Consider the following 25,755-nt stretch of genomic DNA (forward strand, 5'->3'; position numbering starts at 1 on the left):
CTGTTACAGTCTACCACCCAGACTGGAAAATTAGGCTCCATAAAAAAGAAGATAAGAAAACAGAAAATTTGATAAGGACTGCCCAACTATGACCTGTGGCCCACTGCACTCTCTTCATTAAGTACTCTCAAAAATCTTTGACCGAAAGGTGTTTGAAAACTCCTTTTCCCGTCACCCCCATTTGTCCTACAATAGGGGCTAAAGGTCAGGGTGTGCTGTGCTAGACACAAAGAGCTTAAAAATCAAGTCCTACAGCACATGAACATGCCAACATCCACTAACAAACTATTTTGAACTATGCATCATGTTCCCATTATTAATGATTCAGAGGAAAATCAGAGAATCACAGAACAAGCTGAGTTGGAAGGGACCCTCAATGATTATCAAGTCCAGCTCCTGGTCCTGCACAACAGCATCCCCAAGAGTCACACCATGTGCCTGAGAGCATTGTCCAAACACTCTTTGAACTCTGTCAGACTTAGGGCTGTGACCACTGCCCTGGGGGTTCTAGTGCCCAGCCACTCTTTGGATGAAGAACGTTTTCCTGACATCCAGCCTAAGCCTCCTCTGACACAATTCCAGGCCATTATCTTGGGTCCTGTCACTGGCCACCACAGAAAAGAGATCAGTGCCTGCCCCTCCTCCTCCCTGCATGAGGTAAGTTGTAGAATGTGGTAAGGTCTCCCTTCAGTCTCCTCTTCCCTGGGCTGAAAAGACCAACTCACCTCATCCATTAAAGGACAGCCCCAAAACATATGTTCAAGACAAGAACTAAACAAAGTTCCCTGTACCTTCAGTAGGGATGAAGCATCACCCTTGAGTTCGGCACCTATTCCACGTAGAGCAGCACATTGTTTGTAATGAAGACCTAAGGTTTCAGAACCAGCTAGAAAACAGACCTGCCCAAACACTGACTTCATACTTGTATCCAACAGTGGGATGAGAGAGAGCCCTTTAAAACAAAAGCCTAAGGGCTTGCAGCATAGGCAAAAATTATCTGTAGTTCTGCCCCCAATATAAGCTCTGGCACATTTCTTGCCCCAATATGAAATGACCAAGCTGAGGGTCTGTGTAATAAGATGGATTTGCAGCACATTTAGATCTCCTCATCTGGCTTTGTAATTCAGCTGCTCTACACAACAGACCAAAAAACACAAATTACAAGTAAAATTTAGTACTATAACATTATCAAAAGCATCATGTGCCAGATGAGTATACTGTATGACATTAAACATACTGCTCTGCTTCTGGCAGCAGAGTTGCCTGTGTCTGGAAAACTGGTGGTTCCCTGCACCTGTGCTATTCTCCTCAAAAGTGGAAGAGCAGGCAACCATGCTGGTAAGATTTTACTGGAAATGCTGTGCCTGTTCAGAAAGCACCACAGCTCACACAGCATCAGAAATTTCTGACACAAGGAGACATTACAAAATAGTGCTTCTAGCTTCATGAAAATGTTGGGCTATTTCTGCCCACAGCTTAGTCACATAATTTATTTTCAGACAAAAACATAGCAAATTAATTTCTGATGTTCCTAAGTTGTTATTCTAAGCTGGAGCAGCCAAATGCTAATAATATATGCAAATACCTAGGTAATAAAAGCTATTCCTGACACAAATAACTTGGCAAATATGCAAGAGAGTTATTGAAGTCCTATTTGCAATATAAAGGGGTATGACTTTCACAGTGCAAGAATAATAAGAGTAACAAAACTTGAGGGTTTTTAATAGGACAGAACACAAAGAGCAATAACTGCATTACCATAATTCATACTGAGACAGTTCTGTAACAATTATCCTCAAAGTATAACCCAAAGAGTTTATGATAAATTTTATGTAGATATCATACACACACTGCCTATGTTAGCTTTGTTTACCCGAATTATACAAAATCCAGCTTCCCCTGTGCATACATATTTCAAATCAATTTTCACTGAATGTGTTCTGCATTACATGCTTTGAGAACCAGAATTCTCTTTCTTCCTGGAAAAAAAGATTTTTCAAAAACTTCTGTCTGCAACAAAGGAAGCAGTCTCTGCACATGCAATTCTGCTCAGCTTTGCCAACCAAATGTAACTTTCACATGACAATCCCCACTTTGGTCAGCTGCAGAGCAAGGGCTGCCCACACAGATCACCCCCCATCAGTGCAAATCTGGGACCTCTTTGCCCATTCTGTGTGTGACCTGAATGAGATGCTCAGGCTCCCAAAGATTAAGTGAAACCATTTGTGCCATCTGCCCTTCTGCAGACCAGCGAGGCTTCCCAAAACACAGTGCTTTGCTCAACTTTGCACAAATCAGTAGATGTCAATAACATTCACATGGCATATAATGAATCCTGAGGGACAGTCTTCCTTTTATACATTTTATGGGAAAATTCCTTGTTGACTTTAGATATGTTTTAAGGGCAGAGGATCTGTCCCTGTATACCACAAGTACAACATCTCATCTCCCCTACTGTTGCTAGTGGCTTATTCAAAAAATGGTATCACCACACTAAGCTTTACTTTAATAATTAAGGTAGAAGACTCATGAAGCAATTGAACAAATTTCCAGATAATTTTCTATTCCACATTTATTCATACATATATTGCAGATCTAAGTTTTCTTTCAGTGCATGGCCTGAGCTGCAAATTTTAATCTGCCTTCCTTTCTCCCATCCCTAAACTATTACCAGGGAGTCATGTAACAGGGTATCCAGTGCCCTGAAAATAAAAAATGAGTGTGCAGCTTCATTAACTACGTCAGAGGATATATGAGTACATAGTAAAAAGCAGCTCCTGTCCCAAAGGAAAAGCTTCTTAAACCGAGAGATAAAAGACATGACAAATATCTGCCAGGACCATTTTCCTTAAATGCATTTGGGGCCTTCTAAACTAATCTACACAGGCTATTTCAGGTAAACACAAGTTTCCACTGCCCATATTTTCAGCAAGTTAGCTAGATTCTAGCCCCGCAGCAGAAATGGCAGAGCTGCACTAATGTATCACTAAAGTTGATACATCTTGCCTCTCAACAGGTCTTGTTTGTCCAGGCTCAGTTTGATACCAATACTGAATGCTAGGTCTGTTCAGAGCCAATACTAGCACTGTCTCATCCCCACCAGGTCTGAGGCTAGAGCTGACACAGCAGGTTTGTAGTTCATCTCAACTGTAAAACACCACGCAGATGTAACATAGCACACAGAGTCCAAAAAACATAATGGCAAACCTGGTAAATGAATACAGAATTTCCAAATCTCAGGGTGTATCCTTAATGGTTTAACATACTTCCCACTGTTTCACAAGCTGCAGGTGGGGAAGGGGAGGAGGCTGAGATAATAGGGCTTCTGAAAGCAAGTAAATACTGCAAACAAACATGAAAAAGATGACAGAAAGACTGCAGGGCAAAGGGTTATGCCGTTTGAAAGCTTCCACACACAAAAGAGTTTGGTCCTCAGGGTTTGCAGCTAGACCACACATAGATCCAGATGACTGGAAAAAAGAAACGTCATTCTCCAGGTGTCTTTTAAAGAGGTACTGTCACAGAGAAAGTGCAACATGCAGTGTTCACGTCTTTACTGGATATGCAAAACGAAATTCTTGCTTTCCAAGCCAGGGTAAGGAACAGCACGTGTGCATGATTCATAAAAAACAGAAAACCTAGAAGCAGCTCCAGATTTAGGAAACAGTTTTGTTTACTTTATTGTCAGTAACTTACCAGCCCAAGTAAGAGTTGGTGCAAATGTGTGTCTGTACTACATGCGCTCACAAACAGTATTAGAAGTCAAATACAAAGGAAATTGCTTTCAGAAGATTAAAAGTAATTGTTAACAATGCATTGTCTCTCTACTCCCCTGGGGTGGGTCTTCAATCCTCACAATTTTTTTCTTATTTTCAAACTTACAAATAATCAGAACTTCTAATCTCTGTACAAACAAAGCAGTATTTGAGGAATATTTCAAATAATGATTTTATGATATTAACTATACAGGAAAAAAAAAAAACCACCAAAACCCCTAAGGAACCAGATTTTCTATTTAATCAGGTCTGGCCATTATAAGTAAGACTATTCATATCTCTACATAATTGCAGAATCAATACCATAAAATCTGACAAAAAACTCCAGAAGAAATTTGTGATGCTATCAAGTATTTTCTTGCACAATGATGCCCATCTTATGCACATCATATCTGCACTGTCTCTCTGATTCTTGCTTGAAAAGAGATTTTCTGAAAAACACACTGGCTTGTTTTTGAGGTAAGTAAGAAAGAACTAACTGCTGCTCCTTGCATACAGTATTCTTCCATGTAGCATGCAGATGCATTTTCAATGTTCAATTTACTTCATTGCAGGTATCACTTGAAACCAAATTAATGGAGGAAAGAATGCATGTTCCAATGGCCTACACTGACAATACACCTACAAAACAAGGATCATTGTAATTCTCTGCAAAACCAATGTCATGCAGAGTCACCTTTTCCAAGAGGCCTCAGAATCCCACGTGCATATTCACATGCACTAGCACACCGTGTCCATGCAGAAGACATGAACACTGTGCTTCCTTGAGAAATTATGGAAGAGTGACCCAGACCTCAGACAGTCTTCAGGGTAAAAGAATGTAGGTTATCTCCAGAATGGTGACAGTTCTTAATACTTGTCCCTCACTGATGGCATTTGAGTCATCACCAAATACTGCCTCTCATCTAGACAAACTAACTACTGCCACCACCATGTTTATTACATATGACATGATGTCAAATCATAATAAAAACATTTCTTTATTATAAATTGCCACAGCACTTGTTAAAGAGACAATATCAGCTATGAATTATCTATATTTCCTTCAAACTTTTTCAAGCAATTTAGGTTTCAGATATTTGTACCTCATGGTGGTGCTATTTTTGCATCTTCTCCTTTAAATAACAAGTTTTCCTACTGTATAAGTACTCTGCTTATGTTTCACAGGGAAAATAAGAGACTCTTCTAGACAAACACAAACTTGAGTGTTATCAAAAGCAAGATCAACATAAAAACACCTAACCAATTAAAACATTTGTTGTTCTTCTACCTTGCCACAGCATGATTTTACTTTTTCAGCTGATACAGGAGCTGTCAGGCATGGCAAGCTCCACACAATTTTCCCCTGCACTGGGAGGCTGAAGAAGAACAACTTCATTAATTCCAGCTTTTGGTTCAAACAGACACTCTAGAGAACAACAAAAATGTGACCACTCATGACAAATGTTGCTCCATATCTCACACATACATGCATGAACCCAAAGCTAGACTGGAACCTGACCATGGAGTTTGGGATATAGATGGACTCCTGGAATGTCATCACTTCCTTAATTATCTTTTCTTGGAGAAAGTCATTACAGACAAAGTAGTAATTTATAAAGAAGACATGTCAGAAGCTTGGATGAAACTGGAGACCATGAACACAAATCACAGTCTTTAATCAAAAATCAACACACAACTGGCTGAAAGAAACGTGTGAGCCCACATGCACAGTGTGGACACATACAAGCCATAGAAAGACAGGAAGAGTCCATCCAGTAAACAGCAGCAGCAGCCCTCTTGCTCTCTGTAACCCTGCAAGAAGAGCATATCAGTACCTGCAGCATCTTGCATCAGACGAAAACAACAGTCCAGTTTACAGCTTCTAACATGACATTTTAAGAAGCAGTCAGCAAAACCCAGAACTGTGAGCAGTCAGAAAACTCCTACTGACGTTTTTCCTTCTGAACCCGTTAGCGTTCTGTGGTAGGCCTTGGCATGGCTTCAGACACTGCTCCACACAGCTCTCTCAACTGAGAACAGGGCTCACTTTCTGCACACAGCAAACAGTCCCATTTCTAAAAACAGAAAATACTGAGAGTTTGCACAGCACTTTCCAAGTCATGAGATGTCACTGCTGCCTCTTTAAGGGCAGGCATGCGCCAATCCACGCTCCCACAAGCACATGAGGCTCTGTACAAACAGGCTCCTCTGGCCAACACAGGACTTCCTGTGGCAGTTCTGGTGGGCAGAACGTGAAAGGACTGCCAAATCCAGTGACCAGCAAATCCTGAGCTGGCTAAAAACAACATGCAAATACCACAGCCCAGACAAACAAGATGAAAAAACCACATTAAAAAAGGTGGGATTTCATGGAAGCACAGATGCCTCAAAGTGCTAACAAAAAGAAGAGGGGAAAAAGCATTGTAAAGGTTTTCAAACAACAAGCAAAATCCACTTCTTAAAAATATGGCAATGCCATGTTCATCATGAAGGCAATTAAGACATCAATGTCATTTTAATGTATCAGCTGCACGGGAATTGCAACTTTCAGCAGACATGGAGTTATCTGAGACAGACACTGAATGATTACGATTTCTGTGGTGCATGCTGCCGCTATGTTTAAGGCTTTATAAGGTCTATCATGTACTTTTTTTCTGATTATGTCCAGTACTCCAGCTGGGCTCTTGAGCATGGCTGTGCATAAAGGGAGTAAACAGCAGCCTGTGAAACCACCCTAGTGAGCCAGTGGAGCTACCACAAGCTGTGGGCAAGCTTTGGAAATTACCCAGGATCAAAGATGCATGTGATGAGGAACTCCTACTTTCCAAATACAGGGTGTTCCTGGAGTACATTTGCCACAGAGTCACTCACAACTTGACTCTGAGACCTCACTGGCACAGAGCGCTGCTGGAAGCAGTAATTCATCTGACTTTCCATTCTTGATCTTATGTGGCACCCTTCCCTCACAAAACACCATGCAAAATGATTACAAAAAAACCGTAGTCAACCTCAGATTTGACCGAGAGGCTTTCAGGTGGCTAAACTCATTTTCCATTGTTATTCTGTATATCCAGTATGACTGACTGTGCATCTGCACAACTTCATGAACCACACATTATCAAGGAACAAGAAGGAATGGGTGAAGTGATTGAACTGACCTTGATGGGCTCAGCATAACAGGAGAGCTGGCCAGCTGAAAAGGCTGAAGGTTCAAAACCTGTGAACACACTTGCATTGAAACATGAAGGTCTTCTGCTATAGCTAAAGATCCACTACTGCTGCCAAGCTAAGGCAGTCAGAAAGTGAAGAGGCAAGAAAAGAAAAACATCGTTGCAAAGTTCAGATTTTGTCTGTACCTTGGCAGAGGCACAGTGCTTTGTTTTATCTCTCAAAGCTTCTTTTTCTAAAGCAGCAACTATTTTTCTTCAAAGCAAAGGCCTTTGACCTAGCAGAAGTACTAAATATACCCACGTGCAGCACTGTATACCTATTCAAACAAATGAATAGGTAACAAAATCCTCACTAACTCCAGCTGTCGAGTAACAAACCTTGAATTCCCTTCCTGCCTGCTGTCAGCACATGACCTCCAGGCCCCCTCTGACCATGACTCTGGTGCTGCAGGTCAGCATGTTTTAAATATGCCCAGAAAGTGGCCCGTTTATCTGAGCTGAATCTCAAGGCTGTTCCTGGATTTCTGGATGCCTGAGCATGAAACAAAACATTTTTCTCTGACATAGCCTTGGGTGAGGCTGTTGTAGTATTAAACTTCTGAAAACAGTTGAAACAAACACACTAGGAAATACAGTAAACATGTAGGATAATATGCAAAATGAACTAGGTTTTCACCACCTTCCTCACCCAGACCTTCAAAATCGTAAAAACCAAAACCACTGTGACACAGAAAAATTCTCCTGAATTCAGGATCAGCCTATTATAATTAGCCTATTCCAGGAGCTAGCAGCCATTTTAATATCATGTTTACTCTCAAAGGAAAATTTAAAGTTGTTATTATTACCTTTCTGCCGAGTAGCACAGATTAAACAGTGGGGAAGAAGGTCTGTCAAATTATTACACCCTAAGTGGCGTTACCCAAAATTATAAAAATAAAGACAAGTCCTTAGTTTTCCTGTCTTCATTTCATGTAACACATGTTAAATATCTGTATCAGGCATAACATCTTAAAGTTTTTGAGGATGAGGATGTCAATGAAACAATAGTGAATCCATTGCCAGGAACTCTGATTCCATGTATTCATATGTATTCAATCCTAAGTATTCACATGAGATTAACTTTATACGCCCCTCCTCTCTCCCTTTAACTATTTCAATGTTAACTGTGTGCTCGAAGCAGCTCAGGGTAATTCAACCAACAGGCATAAGAAAAGAATCCTCTATTAATTTAGGACTTCCATCTTAAAATAATTTTTATGCTCTTCTATACACAATCTTCTGGTGCAAATTTCCAGAGTTTCCAAGTGACTCTGCAAACACTAACTTCTTCAGAACAAACAGCTCCATGAGGAAGCAACTATCTCCTTTCTGAAAACTGAGAAACTGAAGCAGTGAAGATACCCAAAGCCAAAGAGAAAGTTATTGTAAGAGTTCAGTAGTTCCTGGCATTCAGCTGAGACCCAGATCAGTACAGAAATGCACACACGCACTCACTTCCCCAGGAATATTTGATCAAATAAAACAAACAAAAAAGGCTTGCATTTTTCTTGCCAAGTTCAATATAAACACTTGAGGCTATTACATGCACCCGTATTCTATTTCCTATGATAAAGCATGGCCAAATATGAATTGTGATAAAAGACATTTCTAAGAAATACTTGAAAAAGATTGGAACTTCGGGGTTTCTTACTTGAAGAAAGAAGACATTCCCAGTCTCAACATACAAGATTTCATCCCAATGGGATTAATGAACTAAAATACAAACAAATTCCTTGAAGATTATAAATGTGATAAAAATATTTCATGATATGATCTTATATTTACCAGACTTCTGCTGTAACACAGAAGTGGTAAACTACTGATTCAGTTTTGCAAAGACTGTTCTGAATACACAATCCTATATACATTTCTAGTATGTCTTTTGTCTGCTTTTTCCCAGTTTATAGGGAAGGAAAAGCACCCAAATCTTACTAACCCTTACTGAAAAGCCTGCCTGCATCACCCTGCCACATGCCCTCCCCCTCATCAGCCACCCTTCCTATGCTTAAACTTGCAAAGCTTGTTGCCTATATATTCCACATGAGTGTCAAAGAAAGTTAAATTAATGCGTACACATACATTGCATCTTTGTGAGAACAATGATAACTGCACAAGTATGTTTAATGCATGAACCCTCCAAGGAATTTGCTAGGGGAAGTTTACACTCCTCCCAGCAAGTAAGGAATGTGTAATTTAGCAGCATTCTAGCACAGTGCAGGTTAAAAACAAAACAACTCAACCTCCTCCCCCAAAGCCAGCCTTCACTTAAAGATTTTTAGATCTTGCATTCCATATCATTAGAACTTCAGGCAACCTCTGAACATATATATGATTTAAACATGCTTTTGATGTTGCTAAATCTAAGTAATGTGCTATCAAACAAACTGGTTTTATTCTGGAGTCTACTGGAAATACTACATGACAAACAGATCTCTACCTTTGCTATCAGCATTTGCAGGCAACAGGAAATACCTCAGCTGGTAAATCAAGCGCATGTAACTTAAGGTGATGGGTACATTCTACTTTTAGACAAAGGGCCACTTGGAGTTGGTTTCAACAATAATGGAAAAGATAACATTTGCTCTGCTTTGTTCTCCGAGTCTGATCCTATAAGTAAAATCTGATCTTTCCAAGTTGTTTACACTCTTTTGCTCAACACTGTTGCCAGCAAACCTTGCTCCAGTTTCCTGAGCATTTTTAGAGCAGCCATCTCCAAGGACTGTGACTGGAAATTGCTCAGGAAATGGCAGAAGCAGGCTACGGGTTTCAAATGCTGAGATCTATTCAGTGCTCTACACTTCACTATATCCCCAAAGCACGCAGACAAGACAGCTTGGGTAAACTGCTTTCTTAACATAAGCACATTAGACGAGGCACAAGCAGCCTCTCTCTGCTGGACAGCAAGTATTTTTACTCAGAGCCGAGTATTTAATTCTAGCATTGTGTCAGGCTGACCAGGCACAGGGGCACAGCCTGCGTGCTCATGCACACGGACTGGCTCAGGCTGTGTGCGCACACGGCCGCACAAAGCTCCACGTCGCACAAGCAGCGCCAGCGGCACCTGCAGCGGCCCAGAGGGAAATCTGGATTTGGGCTTGTGCAAATGTGCACTCAGCACCTGAGTCATCCTGCTCTCTCAGGAGGTACTCATACCAAATTTGCTTATGACTTAGCAATGGATTTAAAGTTTCCTGACAGATGAGAGAAGCACTGAAAAATCTACAGCAGAATCACATACAGCTATTTAGTCCTTATTGGAAACTATGTTCAAAAAACCCAAACCGACCAACCCCAACCACCCCCTCACCCCAAGCAAACAACCCAAAAATCCCAGAGAAAACTAAAAAGCCCTATAATTTGGTCTTCATGTCCAGAGAGTTGATAACCTACCTCTTGGTATACTAATAAAGGCTTAAAGAACACAAAAAAACCCCAAACAAACAAAAATCAAACAAACAAACAAAACAAACAAACAAACAAAAAAACCACCACAAAACCCAAAACAAACCCCATACCACCACCCCTCAAAATATAAAAATATCTGTTCCTCATTCACAGTCTCTCCAGAAAAGCGTAATTTTTCTATTCATCTGATGACAGTAGATGATCTGACAATTTTGATTAATGGTAGCCAATGAGGTATCTACTAAAAAAAACTGTAAATCATTTTCTCATCATAAACTAGACATTTAAGACCACATATATACTAAAAATGAACAAAACAGCTGAAGTTTCATGGATGCATACAATACACATTGAGCTGAAGTCACCACAAACCCAACAAGGCTGATACTGAAGTCATTGGAAAGACTGATCTTGACCAAGAGAATCTGCCTTTATTTTAATCACTGAGAAAGACTCCACTTGAAAGTTCTTTCAGTACCAATTTAAATTCTCTTTTCCTAAGTTTCTCCTTGTTAGATCATCATCTTTGTTCTCTCTTTACAAATTCTCTAATTGTGTACCCACAGGACACAGTACTAAGGATGTGTGTGTAATACTGTAAGAATATTAACTAAAAGGCTCAGCAGTCATGGCATGCAATGGTTTCTTTGCACTTTGGCACTCTGTTTTGATGTGTTTTGAGAGTAAACAACAATATGGCACAACTTGACATCAAAAATTTTATTCTACTGTTGCTTTCAGAACAGCTAAACTTTTTGCCAGTCCCTCCAAGTGCAGCATACATAAATAAGTAATTGGACTACCATAGTCAGCAACACTTGCTTTCTGTACAGCAGTCCCCCTCAGTGAAGCACTGAGGCTGTATTACACTGGTTAAAGAATCTAAACTTCAGTATTTGTTTATAGTGGTCATGGCAGGGATCCAAAGGTATTCATGTTAATTTACAACACATTTAGGTAAACGATCTGCTTTTGAAGAGAGCCAATTCTGCAAAGGCCTGTGGGAGATCGAAATCTGTTTCTTATTTCCTTTGCCCACCCCCTACCTTTTTAAAGTATATTTTGTGGTTATGAAAAATAATGAAGAGGGTGGCTAGGCATGGAAGCTGCTTATTCATATGACATGCAAAGTGTAGGTGGACAGTTTCCATGCAAATTGTACATGGTTCTTTGTGGTACTTTGGTGACAATTCAGAAATAACTTTATGCAGTAAATTAACATAGAATAATCCCATTTGCAGACATACTTATCACCAGGGATCTGGAGAAAAAGTAATTTGCCCTTTACCTCTCTTTCATGATGGCCAAGACCCTCCTTGGGGTTTCTGAGATTGAGGACGTGCACCTCTTGGGGCAGGCTCGTCGTGCCCCGGCTTGCACAGCCAGATAAGACTGTAAAGCTTTCCAACAAGGCATGGACTGGGTGCGAATTGTTAACAGGTGATAAGACACATTCCCTCTGAGGCACAGGACCTGCAGAGAAAGACACAGACACATATCACTGGGAGAAAAAAAAGCAATACATTGTTTATACTTTTCAAATAATGATCTTCCTTTTGTTCAGAAAATCCATAGGAACACAAGCAGAAGCTTTGTGTTCATTATCCACAAAATTAAGATTCTCATTCCCATTAAACATCTAAGTTGTCCTGAATATGCTAACTGATTGGCTCATTTCTCTCTGAAAGTCTAAATTTTCAAGTATGAATTCCAAAACTGAAGGTATTCTTTTCTTTACTAGGGAGGAAAACAAAGAGAGGGAAACAAAAAGTCTAAAAAAAAACCCATTAAACAAAACTAGAAAGAAACAAAACAACCAAAAAACAACAACAAAACTAACTAACAACCCCAAAAAAACCTCCCAAAAAACCAAAGAAACCCCCACCACTTCCAGTGACAGCGGTCAGGGGAATTGGTGTATCTTAGATGTTTATTCAAACACTGTTACCTGCAAACACTGTAAATGCAATCATGTGCATATAACAATGAAAAGTTAATATCTGCCAGAAAGGTAATTATGTCAGGAAGGATTTGGGCGAGCTGGATTTGTTACTTTTGAAGCAGGGCTGATTTATAGTGAATATCGTTCAAATACATTGTACAAAACAGCAGGCATCTGTCACTTGATAAAATGAAATGTTTGTTTACTGAGTCTATTTTGTGTCTGACAGCAATTATCTGCACTGATAACAGTTATCTAGTCCAAAACAGAGTGTACGTCCTTTCAAATAATCACCACAGCATGATGTAGTGCCATACTCTTATATAGCACGTGAGACCGTGTGATGTGATAGAGCAAGATAGCACAAACGCAAAGCATACAGAGCAGTTTACATTTAAACTATATCCCAGGAAACTAAATCAAGACAAATATTTATGAAAAGCAGCCCTGCTTTTTCCAAACAGCTCAAGCCCACCCCTGACAGTAACACATACATGTATGTTTTTGATTCAGAAGGTCACAGGAGAATGTAATTCATTTAACCCCTAATTTGTACCAAAGCCACTCAGATAAGAATTAGACCCACATGAATCAGTCAATTCAGAGGCTGCCAGGCATAAAAGAGAAATACAAGGTAGAAACAGTTTTTTTCCAAATTGTGCACACCTGCAATTGAAGTAAAATGCTTCCTTTGAAGGAAGTTCAAAATAAAGAAAATCCTCAACTGATTAAATGGGAGGGCTCTGTCTGGTTTTGTCAAGTCTAAGTCAGCTATTGTAGCACTAGAGATCATCTGACACTGGTGAACACTTACGTTTAATTAAATTAGCACTGACCTACACTTTGCTGGTTAAAACCACAATTCTTTCAAAATGCAGTTTGCAGTTGGCCATTTATTTACAAGTCGGAGTCTGTTTTAAACCAGACTATCTGGAAAAAGCAAAGCCCTTGAGCACAGGGAGATTTCTGCAGTGCCTCAGGCCACAAAGAGGCCGTTCCTGAAATCCACCAGAGCATAGTGCATATCCTATGAGCTCCCACAGAGCAGGAATATTTGTAAAGGCAATGCTCAAGGCACAAATTACTCATGCATGTGCTTGGGGTACAGAAGATAAACAAACTTTCTTCTCCCTAAATGAGGAGCTTGGCAGTAGCACTGACCAACTAGCACTGACTTGAGGTCTTCTGGTTTTTATTTAACTCCTTTCAAAGAATACACATACAAAATGTGACTGATCCAAGCAATGATAAGCAGTTTAAGAAAAAAACTAATTAAAAAGTTTCCCTTTGTAATGGCTGAAGAAATATTTAGGATTTGTAACAATAACAAAACCAATAGAGAGGTCTCATTTTCCTGATGTACAAGAGCAGATCAGAGAACCTACTGATAAACTAGCCCAGCCACTGATGTGTAAGTCCTACAGCACACAATGTTACACAACCTGCACAAAACACTTCTCTAAACTCCACAAGCATTTCTTGGGCTGGGAAGGAAAGGAGCACTTGTTCATTGAATTGTTTCTTGTCAGCCAGAATGGAACTGATGGTTAAGATGTTTCAATCATAACACACACTCACCCACAAAGAACAAGGCACAAGACTGAACAAAACCAGAAATGGAGTTGCTGACAAAAATGTTCACTTTACTTAGCAAAGGTTCAGGAGAAAAAGCAAATAGCTCCCTTGTGATTTCCTTGTGAACACCTATTCCCATGCAGGACATATACCAATCCTCCCCTCCAGCCTTCATCTGGTGTTTACTCTGAACAAATTTAAAACATTAGAGTAGAAGACATCTGGATTTTCCACTCACATCCTACAAGAGGAAGGTGATTGTGACTGTTTCGTTCAGGCTGTAACTGCCTCCTTTGCTGGCACCTCAAATGTACATCAAGAAATCCCTCTATTCTGCTCAACGTGCAAGATGGAAACAGTCCCGGAGGGAGCAGAAGTTCACATCCTGGATAACTGTGTGCAGCTGAGCTTATCTGCACAGGGACAGGCAGAATGAGGCATGCCTGCTCTGCCTACACTCCACCCTGGCTGAACAGGGGCCAGATCTCCAGCAGAAATGCTGTCACCTCGCTGGCAGCGAGCCCACATGCTGAGCCAGTCCGGAGCAGGGCTTATTGTTGTAGGTCCACTCTTCCAGCAGTGCAGCTGCACAGCATCTGCCTGCACACCTTGGCAGCCTGGGGCATGTCCCCTCTGTCATATCTGTCTGCAGGGAAGAGGTGCACAAAGCTGCTCCAAGCCATTCAGTCCAAGAAACCAATGTTTTGGGGGAATTACTGCATTTGATAGAACTGCTTTCAGACCAGCCTTGTAAGAGAAAGCGATATAAGCCCTGGAAATCTGCACCAACAACTGGAGTACCTGGAGGATGCTCCACTGCAATCAGACCACATGTGCTGTGGCATGCTGTGGGGGGGTAAATAAGTGAAAGATTGCCCCAGCTGTTTAATTTTTGCTAAGTTTCACACAGGTGCCCGAGTAGGCATGTCCTGGGCCCATACTGCCCTTCCCAGCAACTCAAGACTCTCACAATCACTGTTTCTCTTACACTGGCAATACCAAACCACAATCCTTGTGTGCTGCTAGTGGCATATCTGCCCAACCACTAACCTGGGTGTAGTGCCATGCCCATGTACACTGGCATGCCTGGAGGTAGCAGCAAGTGAAAGGAAAAATTATTTCTAGATCACAAAGTCCACTGCATGCTCAGCCTGTAAATGGCACAAAGTAGGTCCTTCTGCCACCTCCTCTGCACTTATGCTGTACTTTAGTCTATTCTTACACTGCATGCACCACAGCAATGCTGGAGCTATTTTCACAACATTCATAAACTGCATTTCTCTCCAGCCCTTCCTATTGCACCTGCAGATCTACCCCACTCAAAGGTGGATACTACAACAAGGCACTGTCACTCCAGTGGGAGCAGCAAGAGCTCTCCTCTACCCAAATAAGCAACTTTTGGCTCCCTCACAGATCCTTCATATTCCTTCTTTACTGACACTTGTCTCTGACTAGAAAGCCAGCTACTTCCTCTATGTAGTTTAAATCCTACATAAATGCATGTTTACCACCCTGAAAAGTAGTATCCTAGGGAGGACTTATTTATCTGATTTATCACCTCCACACCACCTACTTGAAAAGCCGATAGGAAACAACAGCCTCATCTACCTGGGCTTTACTGTCACTCTGCCCCCCACAAACCCCAGGATGAGGCCTTGCCAGTTTCCCACTCCAGCCTCACACCCTGTTCCTGCCAACCTCACCTGCATCAGTGACACCAACATCCTGCCAAAATTCATTATCAATGTCCAATTAAGACATCAAGATTGCCTTATCATCTCTAAGTATGTACATATATTTTCCAGCATCTACATTCCCATCAAAGTACTTAAAGGGTCAAAGATATCTTCCAGTTTATCCATCCTAGTGTGGTCACAAGCCTTTAGCACCTTCTCTATGCACACACAGCCATCCTCAGGTTTTGTTTAACTTTGGAGCATGTAACCACTTAATCTTGTTAGCAAGTCCTGGCTCTTACCCCAATCAAATTTTAGTTGCTTAGTGCCTTTAGAGGATGGAAGGCAGGTTAGGCAGTTTTATTTACAAGAACCAATTATTAGGTTCTTAAACAAGATAATGTTTATTGCAAATGTTACTGAATTCAGAATTCTAGAGAATTGTTAAGTAATGAATTATTTTTCACTTCCAATTACTATTTTAAAGGAAATCAGTGCAGACCCAACCTTGATACTGTGTAGCTGTGTCCATCTGGAACATATTCAATACAACTTCAACATTCTTGTTTCCCGTATCATCCATGTTACTAATGAGTAACATGTGTTCTGCTGTAAGAAGGTAGCAGAAAGGGGAGTAAGACTAAGGGGGATAACACAACAACCGAAGACCAACTCATAACTGTGATTAATTTTATTCAAATAGTAAAGGGTAATGTAGTTTCTGTTGTATTTTCATGGTGATTTCTGCAGTGTTGTCAGCTGAAAAGTGCAAGAGGCTCCTGCAAGTTGTGTGAATCTGTGCTGGGGGCTCCACAGCACATTAGCGTGGCTCCCATATGCCATAGCAGAGGGTACAAGCCACACCAACGGGACAGAACACTCCTCAGAAGAAGGACAGCTTTATTGTAATTGATTTTGAATGAGAGAATGATGATAATCTAGTCATTATATATATGAAAAAAAAAAAAGAATCCATACTTGAGGAACACAAGATATCTCTGTGCTGTCAGGTAGGAAGTAATATAAATTACTGCAGATCCTGCTAGAATTCATCACCTTATGCTGAAAGGCACATTAATATGTGGAGGAGGCTAACTAAAGCAGAAATTTCAGTGTGCCCAAATGACAGACTTTCACAAAAGTTCTTTTAGAGAATGTTAATTTTAAGGGTATTCTCTTAAATATCTTAGTGACAACGATGGCTGAAACATACCTACTTTTGAATGACAACAGAGAGGGGAAATAATTTGAATCTTGAACTAAAAAGCTTCACAGAGCACTTGAGCAACACTGAGCAATAACTTCTTCCCTTGATATTTGCCACTCATTTCTAAAGTTAAAAGCGCATGGGCAAAGGGCCACTGTTCTACATGGAGCAACTGTTACCACCTACACAACCTCCTTCTCAAAAAGGTTTTTTTTACTTCGGGAAGCATTTATGCCAAAAAACATACACAGGATTTGAGGCAAATAGGAATTTACAGAGGGAAGTGACAACTATCACTACCAGAGAAAATGTTAGTCACTACTACTTATTCGGTACGGGTGGCTCTCTAACAGTAATTACTAAATTCATTCCTGCACACCCCTTCACAGAAGAGCACCTGGAAAGCCAGATTCCTAGTAATTTGAATGTAGAGGATAATGGACAACCATATTTATATGAAGAACAGCTTTTATTAAAGATAACAAAAAACCAGTTTCACTCTGGTAAGGAAGCAGTTGAACAAGACATCAATGCTCAGGATCAGTTCATTCTGGCAAGCAGCCTTGAGAGATGAAAAAGACAAGATCAGGTGGTAGGAAATATTACACGGCTTTGTGTTGAGAGACAACAGCTTAGAGGAAACCTCAGTGCTTCTGCTCACAAACAGGAGAAGCATCTCCACGATGATCAGCAACCACAAGGAGCTGGGCTGTCCAAGACTACTCCTGTATTACATGATTTTTCCTAAGTGTGACCACCATAAGAAAGATGCAGGGGACAGAATATCAGACATTCATACTGGCCAGGAAAAAGACTAAAGAAGATGACTCTAAAGCATTTTATATTTGTATAAATCTACACATTTCCCTTCAGATTCTTAATTTTCAAGGAGTTCTTTTACTGCCACATCTAGTGCATATTTTTCACGGTGGAGGTACTTTTGACTGAATCGCACTGGGGGAAGGGCAAGAGGTTTAAAATTGCAGGGACAAGATTCACTAACATGGACTAATTTTGGCTATTTTGAAAAAACAAACAAATCCAACCAACCAAAACACCCAAGATACCAGACTCCACAGGTATCTATTTGAATTCAATGAGCTACAAAACCTCTACTGAGAAAAAATATATCCTGAAAAAATATCCAGTACAGGTGGCAAGATTTGGTTGTAGAAGGAGTTAAAACATACAAGTTGTACTAACTAAAAACATGTGCTTTTGCAGAAACTCAGCAGAGGTTTCCTATTCCAGTGTATCAAGCAACCCCACGACACCATCCCTGCAACCTTCCTCTTTCTTCAAGCAATAAAAAAAAATTCTCTGGAACTATGCATTAACCTACATTCTTCACCTTTACACTGACATCTGGTGCTAATGCTATGTGCAATTAGACCCTTGCTCCACGTGCTGTCTATCCCCAACCATTATCCCCCAATTAATTCCTATTCCACTATTATCAACTCTGCCCAGACTTATTCCATGTATGGACCAAAGTATTCAGACATTTCAACACATTAGATTACACTTAATCTCCCATGTCTTTTGATCCTCTATTTTCTGCAGTTTCTCTAGACATTTCTGTTATACATAGTAAAGTCTATCTAGCATCATCTGCCAGCCAACTAAGATTCATTCAGATGACATGTCCCATACCTTTTTAGGTTGCTGTTATGCTTGGTACAAACTCCTGATGCTGGCTTCTCCTTTTAAGCAAAATAATTTTTTATGCCTCTCTGGTGGATGTGTTGCAAAACATCCACTTCCATGGCTCCCAGCCACTGGTAAAAGCACAATGTTTATCTTTGTTTAGCAGAGATGATCTAATTTCAAATGTTACCTGCATGGACCTCACAGTTTTTTCCATGTAGAAAAAAATTCAAATTATATTTTTAAATCAGAAATTTCTTCTTTCACTTTTTGAAAAATAAGCTTACATTGATCTTTTGTTATACAGCAAAACTCTATTTCAATACCTAAGCAAGCAAGGCAAAGATAGGCAATGTCAATCAGTTAAGCATCTTGTTTAACAAAAGAAACTCTAGGTGTCTTGTTTATACACATATTAAGCTAACTACACAGAAAAGGCAATGAATCAAAAACCTGTTTGGTTTAACATCCGCTGAGCACAGTCTCAAGACATTGCTACCCATGAGGCATAATCTTAGAAAACAAACATCTGCACCTGGAAAACAAAGAAGTCTTTCAAAGGCAGATGTACTCTACCACAGAGCTACATTTCATGTAACCTCTGCTGTACTTCATTCTGACCAGAAGTACTGTCAGAGCCCTACCTTCTCTTGAGGTTTGCAGCAAAACACTGCTTACAGGAACTCTTCCTAGTATTTTTCCATGCCTGAATGTGCAAACTCATCCACATATGCTCTTACTGCCTCTTCCCATTCCTTCTCCCAAGCCAATATTTGGAAAACATTTCGACTAACATAAGAGTATCTTTTTAATACTCATAAACAGAACAGCATGCATGCATTAATTTTCATTTAAACATCCAGAAAGCACAATGTCTGGTTTCCATGAAAATAAAATGGTCCATTAATGTTTCAAAAACGATTGTTGACTTTTTCCCTTTGTTATCCTCAAGTAGTAGAAAAAACCCCCAAGTTTCAAGCAATTAGTCTAAAAATCAAATGCAGATTATTGTCTTGCACCAATCTTCCATCCCATGAAGCATCCATTCTTTTTTAAACAGCTGTCAATGTTAGACTGAGGGCTTCCCTGCCCTTCAGGCATGGCTGTTTTTCAGAAATGCCTGACTCAAATCACAAACTTTTAACAAGACTGTAAAAGATACAAAAATTATTTCAGAAAACAAGCAATACCTAAAAGTGCAAAGAAACATTGTGCCTCAACAGAAGAAGCAAATTTAGCATTCAATTTTCATCACTGTTAATGGATGAAGCAAAGAGATTGTGCAAAGAGGAATAAATGAACAGACACAAACTATTTCTAACATTCCTTGTTCGTTATTCCCAAAAACATTCAAACTTCATGTTATAATAGTCTATTTTCCCTAGAGGTAGCCTATAAATTGTCTCAGATTTACCCCTCTTTACCACAGAAAGATAGGAAACTGCATGGAAACAATGAATGGAAGTGCACTTTTTATCAGAAAACAACAGGAAGCATTCTGCTTGGTTTACATGAGAGCTCTGTATTGGGGCCAAAAGGGGAAAAAAACTGTATAAAAATTTAATGCCTGGTTAGAGCAAAAAACTCTAAACCAGATTTCAAAACCATTTTATTTTCAGTAAATCAGTATTGGATCTCATCAAACCACCCTACCTACTCACACAACCACTTTTACTGTATGCCTAAAATTGAGTAAATTAAAGATGACAGAGAAGGAAATCACAGATTTCATAAAATCAGTTTCAGGAGACAAAGAGAGAGAGCCATACTTACTTTCATAATCAGCCATACAAGAATCCATCAAAGAGCATGCACAAAAACACACATGTAAACTTCAACAACCTGTGCTTATCTAAGGAAGCAAGTCTTCTGAGTCTCTCGCAGCAAAATGTTACCTATTTAAATTGCAAATATATACTTCAGTTCTTTGCATACTCATGGGTATTCTTGAAAGTGCTGATACTAGTTCTAATGATTTTCAAACCAATAGAAGTGTTGGATTCCTATCTCAGGCAGTATCAATAGTATAGATGGAGGTACCAAAATATACAATAAGACCATAAAATGCATACACTATACGGGGGGGGGGGGCAGAGGTAAGATTCTTGGCATAGGGGGATTTTGTTGATTCATCTGCCTTTTTTTTTTTTTTCATCCTTTCTTAATCATAATGATTAAAAATATGGCAAATTTTCAGAATTGCAAGTAGCTGTCACATACTTGATCCTTACTGGCTTTCATTTGGAACTATATATATAGCCATCTTTTGCTCAAAAATACACCATGTCCAAGGGGCATTACTATGCAATGAAGAGTTTATCTTATCTGGTGACTAATGAGAGCAACTTCAGTGAGATTAGGAGAGATTTAGAAGTGTCTTGTTTACTGGTTCAGGGGGCATCCCAACCACAGAGCTGATAGCTACTCTTACAATTAAGAAAATTTTCCAATTGCTTTTACTGAATCTATTAGACACTTCACAAGCATTCCTAAACAATTACAGTATCACACAATTCTACAAACCACAAACAGATTTTCCTTTCATTCATAACATTAATATTATTTTTGATAGGTTATCCAAGCTTCAAAGTAAAAGTATAGCCGAAGTTTTCATTTCTTTTATCTGGCCCAAGCTTCTTCCTTTTCTTCACACAGACACACAGAACTTACAGGAGTTCTGTTTGTTCTGTTCTTTTTTTTACCATCACTATTGAGCTCCTTTCCTTCTTGGTAGTTGGTTTTCTTTCCAATTAAACCCCTATTATTCCATTTAACCATTCCTACCTAGTCCCCTAAGCTTCATCAACACTTGGCATTCACTACACCTGCATACACAGGGTTCTTCTTTCAATAAGATGTCTTGCTTTTATCTGTCAATTCAATTATCAGCAAGTCACATTTTAGTCTTCAGAGAGCAAACAATGAATTCTGAATGCTGGTGCATATGGATGCATGCACATCTGGAGAGTTAAGAGAGAAGTGATTTCCTTTCAAAAATATCTTTTGACAGCCACAGAAATGCAGCATACCAGATGGTACAGCTGTCAGCTCAACAGCAACTTCCTGCAATCATCTTCTGCTTTAACTTTGTCACTAGGCCCAGGGCAGCACGGGAGCCTTGCACTTGTGACTGGCCCATCAGAAGAACAGGCTAGCAGTCAGTGTCTCTAATCCTTGGCCAGTACTGAAGCTTGTGGATTCTGCTTGCAACACCAAACACTTAGTGAACAGCAGCTATGGAAGACTTTTTGGTCTGGGGTTTGGTTTTCCCTCCCCTTAGTTCTGCCTGTCAGAAACTGACATATAGGTGCTTCACTCAAGCATGAATCTCTATAAGCCTTCCCTTTCCTAATCTCAGTTTGCACGTCAGAAGCATCACTCCATACTAAAAAAGGGAACATCTGCTCAGTGCTGTGTGTCAGAAGATCTGATAAACACCGCTGCTGGACACGTGCTGGAATGAGACACTGAAACACGTGATCTGCACGCTGCCAGCCAGACCAGGGCATGCTGGGGCTGCTTTTCCCAGCTCCTCAGATGCAAAGGGATTGAAAATCCTCATCAGTGCACAGGACCCTTTGTAAAATAAAGAAATGTGGCTTTGTTACTCAAGCTTTCAGCTGCAGCAGTTGGCAAACGCTTTCTTCAGCCCCATCAAATGCAGTGGGGATCTCAGAAGCAGCAAAAGCCAAAGAAAAGGAGAAAAACTTGGGGGAAGATGACTCCATAACTGACAGCATACTAGCTTTTTCCTAATCAAAAATAACAAGATTAGAAGTTCAATCGAAGGCTGAATTCCTGTAACTGACCCTTTAAGGATAAATTCATTATCACTAAATGTCTCGCTGAACAAACCTTGAAAACTGATCCTTATAAAGTGCCCAAGCAGGACAAAACTTCCCTCCACAGAATATTTAAAGGCTTCAGTCTTGTCTTGAAGAATACAAAAAAAAATAAATACTTTAAAAAAATCAATAAAGAAAAAAAGTCAAAAACTACTGTACTGTTCCACAGTCCCCACTCAGTTAAGCAAATGCTTCTTGCCCTCTGCTGTAGAATCAGCAAGGAAATCAATCCTGGACTATGTCCTGCTACAGGTTCTCTCTTCAGACTTCTGAATATTTATAATCTAGTTTGGTTTTAACTAGGAAAGACTGTGTTCAAACTTTCAAGGTTCTCAAGAACACTAGGAAGCACCACGTTGACCCCAGTGCTGAGGAATGCCTCAAGCCAAGGCAGCTGTGGGCACACTGACCTCATACCTGGCTATTGTTTGAAGCTTGCTCAGAAGCACCAGCCTAGCTGCAGGACAGGCCCCCAGGCCCCAGTGGCTGTTTGGCAGGTGACAAATGCTGTGCCTGGCACCCAGGCACAGCTCTCAGCTCACACAGACGGGGGCCACATCATCGGGATGGAGACGGACCCAAGTGAACAAGTCTGTGGGATGGCAGGTTTGACAGAGCCATACATACACAGTTATTTCTACAGGTAATGAAAAAACAATAAAACCTAACATTGAGGGTTTATGAGACAGGATGAATCATTCATCTAACGACAGCCAAACCCAGGGTGCCTCAGTCTCTCCGCTTTTCTTCTTCCCACCAACACTTTCCAGCTATCTTATTCCTCTTTTGATGCTGATCAAACCTGTCTTCCCCAGAAGCTGATTCAACTCACTAACATGACAAGAAAGTAACCCAGCAATAAAGAGACTAAGCAGATTTCTGTTGGCCTTCGGTGCATTTGAGAGCAGGAAGGAAGGTTTGGGGAGTACCTAGGCTGGCTGTCACCAAGGCCACTAGAATAACCTGTATCCCCATCCCTACTACGGGCAGCAGGGAGCCTTCAGACTTGATTGTGCTTATGAAACCTCACTGACTGAACATGAAAAGACCTTCCTAGAAAGAGATAATAATGTTGATTTTAGAAAATGTGCTGACTATGCAGGTGCAGCTTCCTTGTAGTCCATAATAAGCATAATAGTGACACAAACTACCACTTTCAAAAGTGCATGCATTTTCACTTTGAATAAATATTTCCATGGTGGAGAGCACAAATAGTCACAGCTTAACAACTGCTCTGATTACCAAAAAGACTTAAAGCAATACCTCGGTACACTCTATGTATGTACGTGTATGTGTACATATTAATTTATACACATACATGTTCTCCATAGCTGCCTTATCTAGATGCTGACAAAACATTCAGGGGAAGTGAAATCAATCAAACTTTAGTTATATAAAGGTATTTGTTTCACTTTTGAAGAGCATGCAAGAAACTGTTGTTTTTTGACATAAAAGCTTTTCCTGAAGGAATTTCATTCAATTTCCTCAGCACTACTAGTCTCACCATTTACAATGACAGGACATTGCAGTCATGACACATGGTCTCTTAAAATTGCTCTCCTAATCAGTGTTTGTGTAAGCCCATTCTTAACACCTCACATAGAATGCAAAACTGGAGCTACCTTCTTTATAAGTGGTAACCACATTGCACTTCTGCACTCCACTTGCCTTCTCATCTCTGCTTTCTGTGTTAAACTCCTGGAAACTGAATTTACAGCTGCACTGCAAAGAATCACCTTAGATGTAGCAGTATCAAGTCTGAACTGGTTTAAGAATTAAGTGCATACAATGTCACTTCAATTAATTTACATATTTAGGACCTTATGGCACAGTCCTTTGGATACCATCAAGTTATTTACTATTGTTGAATTAACATAATGCTTTTTATTCAGACAGAATAATTTTCCAAAGAGACTGAAGGAGCCATACAATGCTTTTACCAGCTCAGCTCTCAGTCCAAGTTAGACTTGCCTCTGGCTTTCACGGTGGGATAGAAGAGTGAAGGTAGAAATGCTATTTAAAGAAAAAAAGAAAAAAAAAGACCCAAAAAAAAAGCTGAAAAAGAGGATCAAGAAATTTTGTTTACTGTTCTGGTTAAACAAATTCTGAGTAACTCCTGTCTGGTTTACAGATTCTCACCATCTCAGGTTGCTGCTATAGCATCTTCTTATGAGACAAGCTGTATGTATACAAGATGCTACAGATTTGAAAACTGCTTCAGACAACTTCTCTATGCATTCACCTTGCAAGATCACTGTTCTAATTCAAAGACAAAACCACGCCACACAGAGCCTCACCTACATAACTAATGAAACCAGGTAATTTGCTAAAACATCACAGTATGTCCTGGGAGAAATTGAAAAACATGTAGGTCAATATTAAAACCCAAACAAAAAACCCCAAACCAGTAATAACCTGAAAACTATGATCTGAAATGTCCAATCATTTCCTTCAAAAGCAGCAGTATTGTCACTCTAATGCAACAATGTAGCACCTGCATCTACGCAGTGCATGGACATTTGTCCTGGACTTCCAAACACCTGTAAACTACCCAAGATCAGTGACAACAGCTTTAATCAAGCTCATAGATCCCAGAAAGTCCTGAGCAAACAACCAAACCCCTGCTATTCTGTCCAGAAGAAGCTTCTAGGCAGAAAAAGAAGACATGGTGCAAAAGAGCAGGTGAAGTCAAGAGACCATCTACGCTTACAGAGACTGAATATTAAATACAGATGAAAGCCCAAGTGTTCAAAAGTATATCAAAGTAGGATTGAAGCATGTTGTTTCTGCATGTATTTCAATGTCAGCATCCCTTCTACCCAACTGACTGTTGGGATCATGCCAAAATGCTGCTTCATAGCATTTGTCAAAGACACCAGCCTCTCCAGTAGAGAGAGGTGATCACTCATATCCATCTTATACAGAGCTGGGGACCAGGAAGCCTGAATCATCAGCACAGAATATCGAGTGACCAAAAAAAGAATCCAAATCCCTTGCCATGACTGGGTTTTATTGTGCCTAATAACTTGATATGCAGTTTCTTGCCTCAAAGGAGCTACAGGAGCAAAAGCATCTCTGACTCAGACCAGCTCTGAGACCATCTAATCATAAACAGATAAATCTGTGGTTTTTAACCAGATAAATAAAAGGCTTGATAAATAAATTAAAATAAACATTTTCTCATCAGTACTGTCCACAGGTTTGTTTGCTGGGCACAATATCTGTCCACATCAAGTGCATGTTTTTGCTCATCTTTTGCTGCTAATTCTATAAAACTGTCAATATTCAGACTAGTAAATAGAGATCTTTTCTTCAGATCAACTACTTTTGGCTTATAGCTATGAAAAGCAGACACCATCTTTGTTTTTTCATCCCCAAACTGGAAGAAATTGATCTTTGCCCTCTCAATAAGGCTGACACACCAGGATGAGTGGAATACAAGCACAGAGATCAAGTGGCCCCATAAATCCCTATTTTGAACATTTACACAA

At 40.0% G+C, this 25,755-nt stretch overlaps 1 protein-coding gene across 2 annotated transcripts in view; it reads right to left on the reverse strand.

Moving 5' to 3' along the window:
* The window catches only part of TGFBR3 (transforming growth factor beta receptor 3), a 113,741-nt gene that overhangs the window by 58,021 nt on the left and 29,965 nt on the right, over window positions 1-25,755 (reverse strand). For both annotated transcript variants that reach the window (XM_030279168.4, XM_072932496.1), the window contains exon 3: window positions 11,661-11,845. In XM_030279168.4, coding sequence (XP_030135028.4) covers window positions 11,661-11,845 — 185 coding nt within the window. The remainder of the gene's footprint in view (window positions 1-11,660; window positions 11,846-25,755) is intronic.

Source organism: Taeniopygia guttata, chromosome 8, assembly GCF_048771995.1.
Source record: "Taeniopygia guttata chromosome 8, bTaeGut7.mat, whole genome shotgun sequence".
NCBI classification, from domain to species: domain Eukaryota; kingdom Metazoa; phylum Chordata; class Aves; order Passeriformes; family Estrildidae; genus Taeniopygia; species Taeniopygia guttata.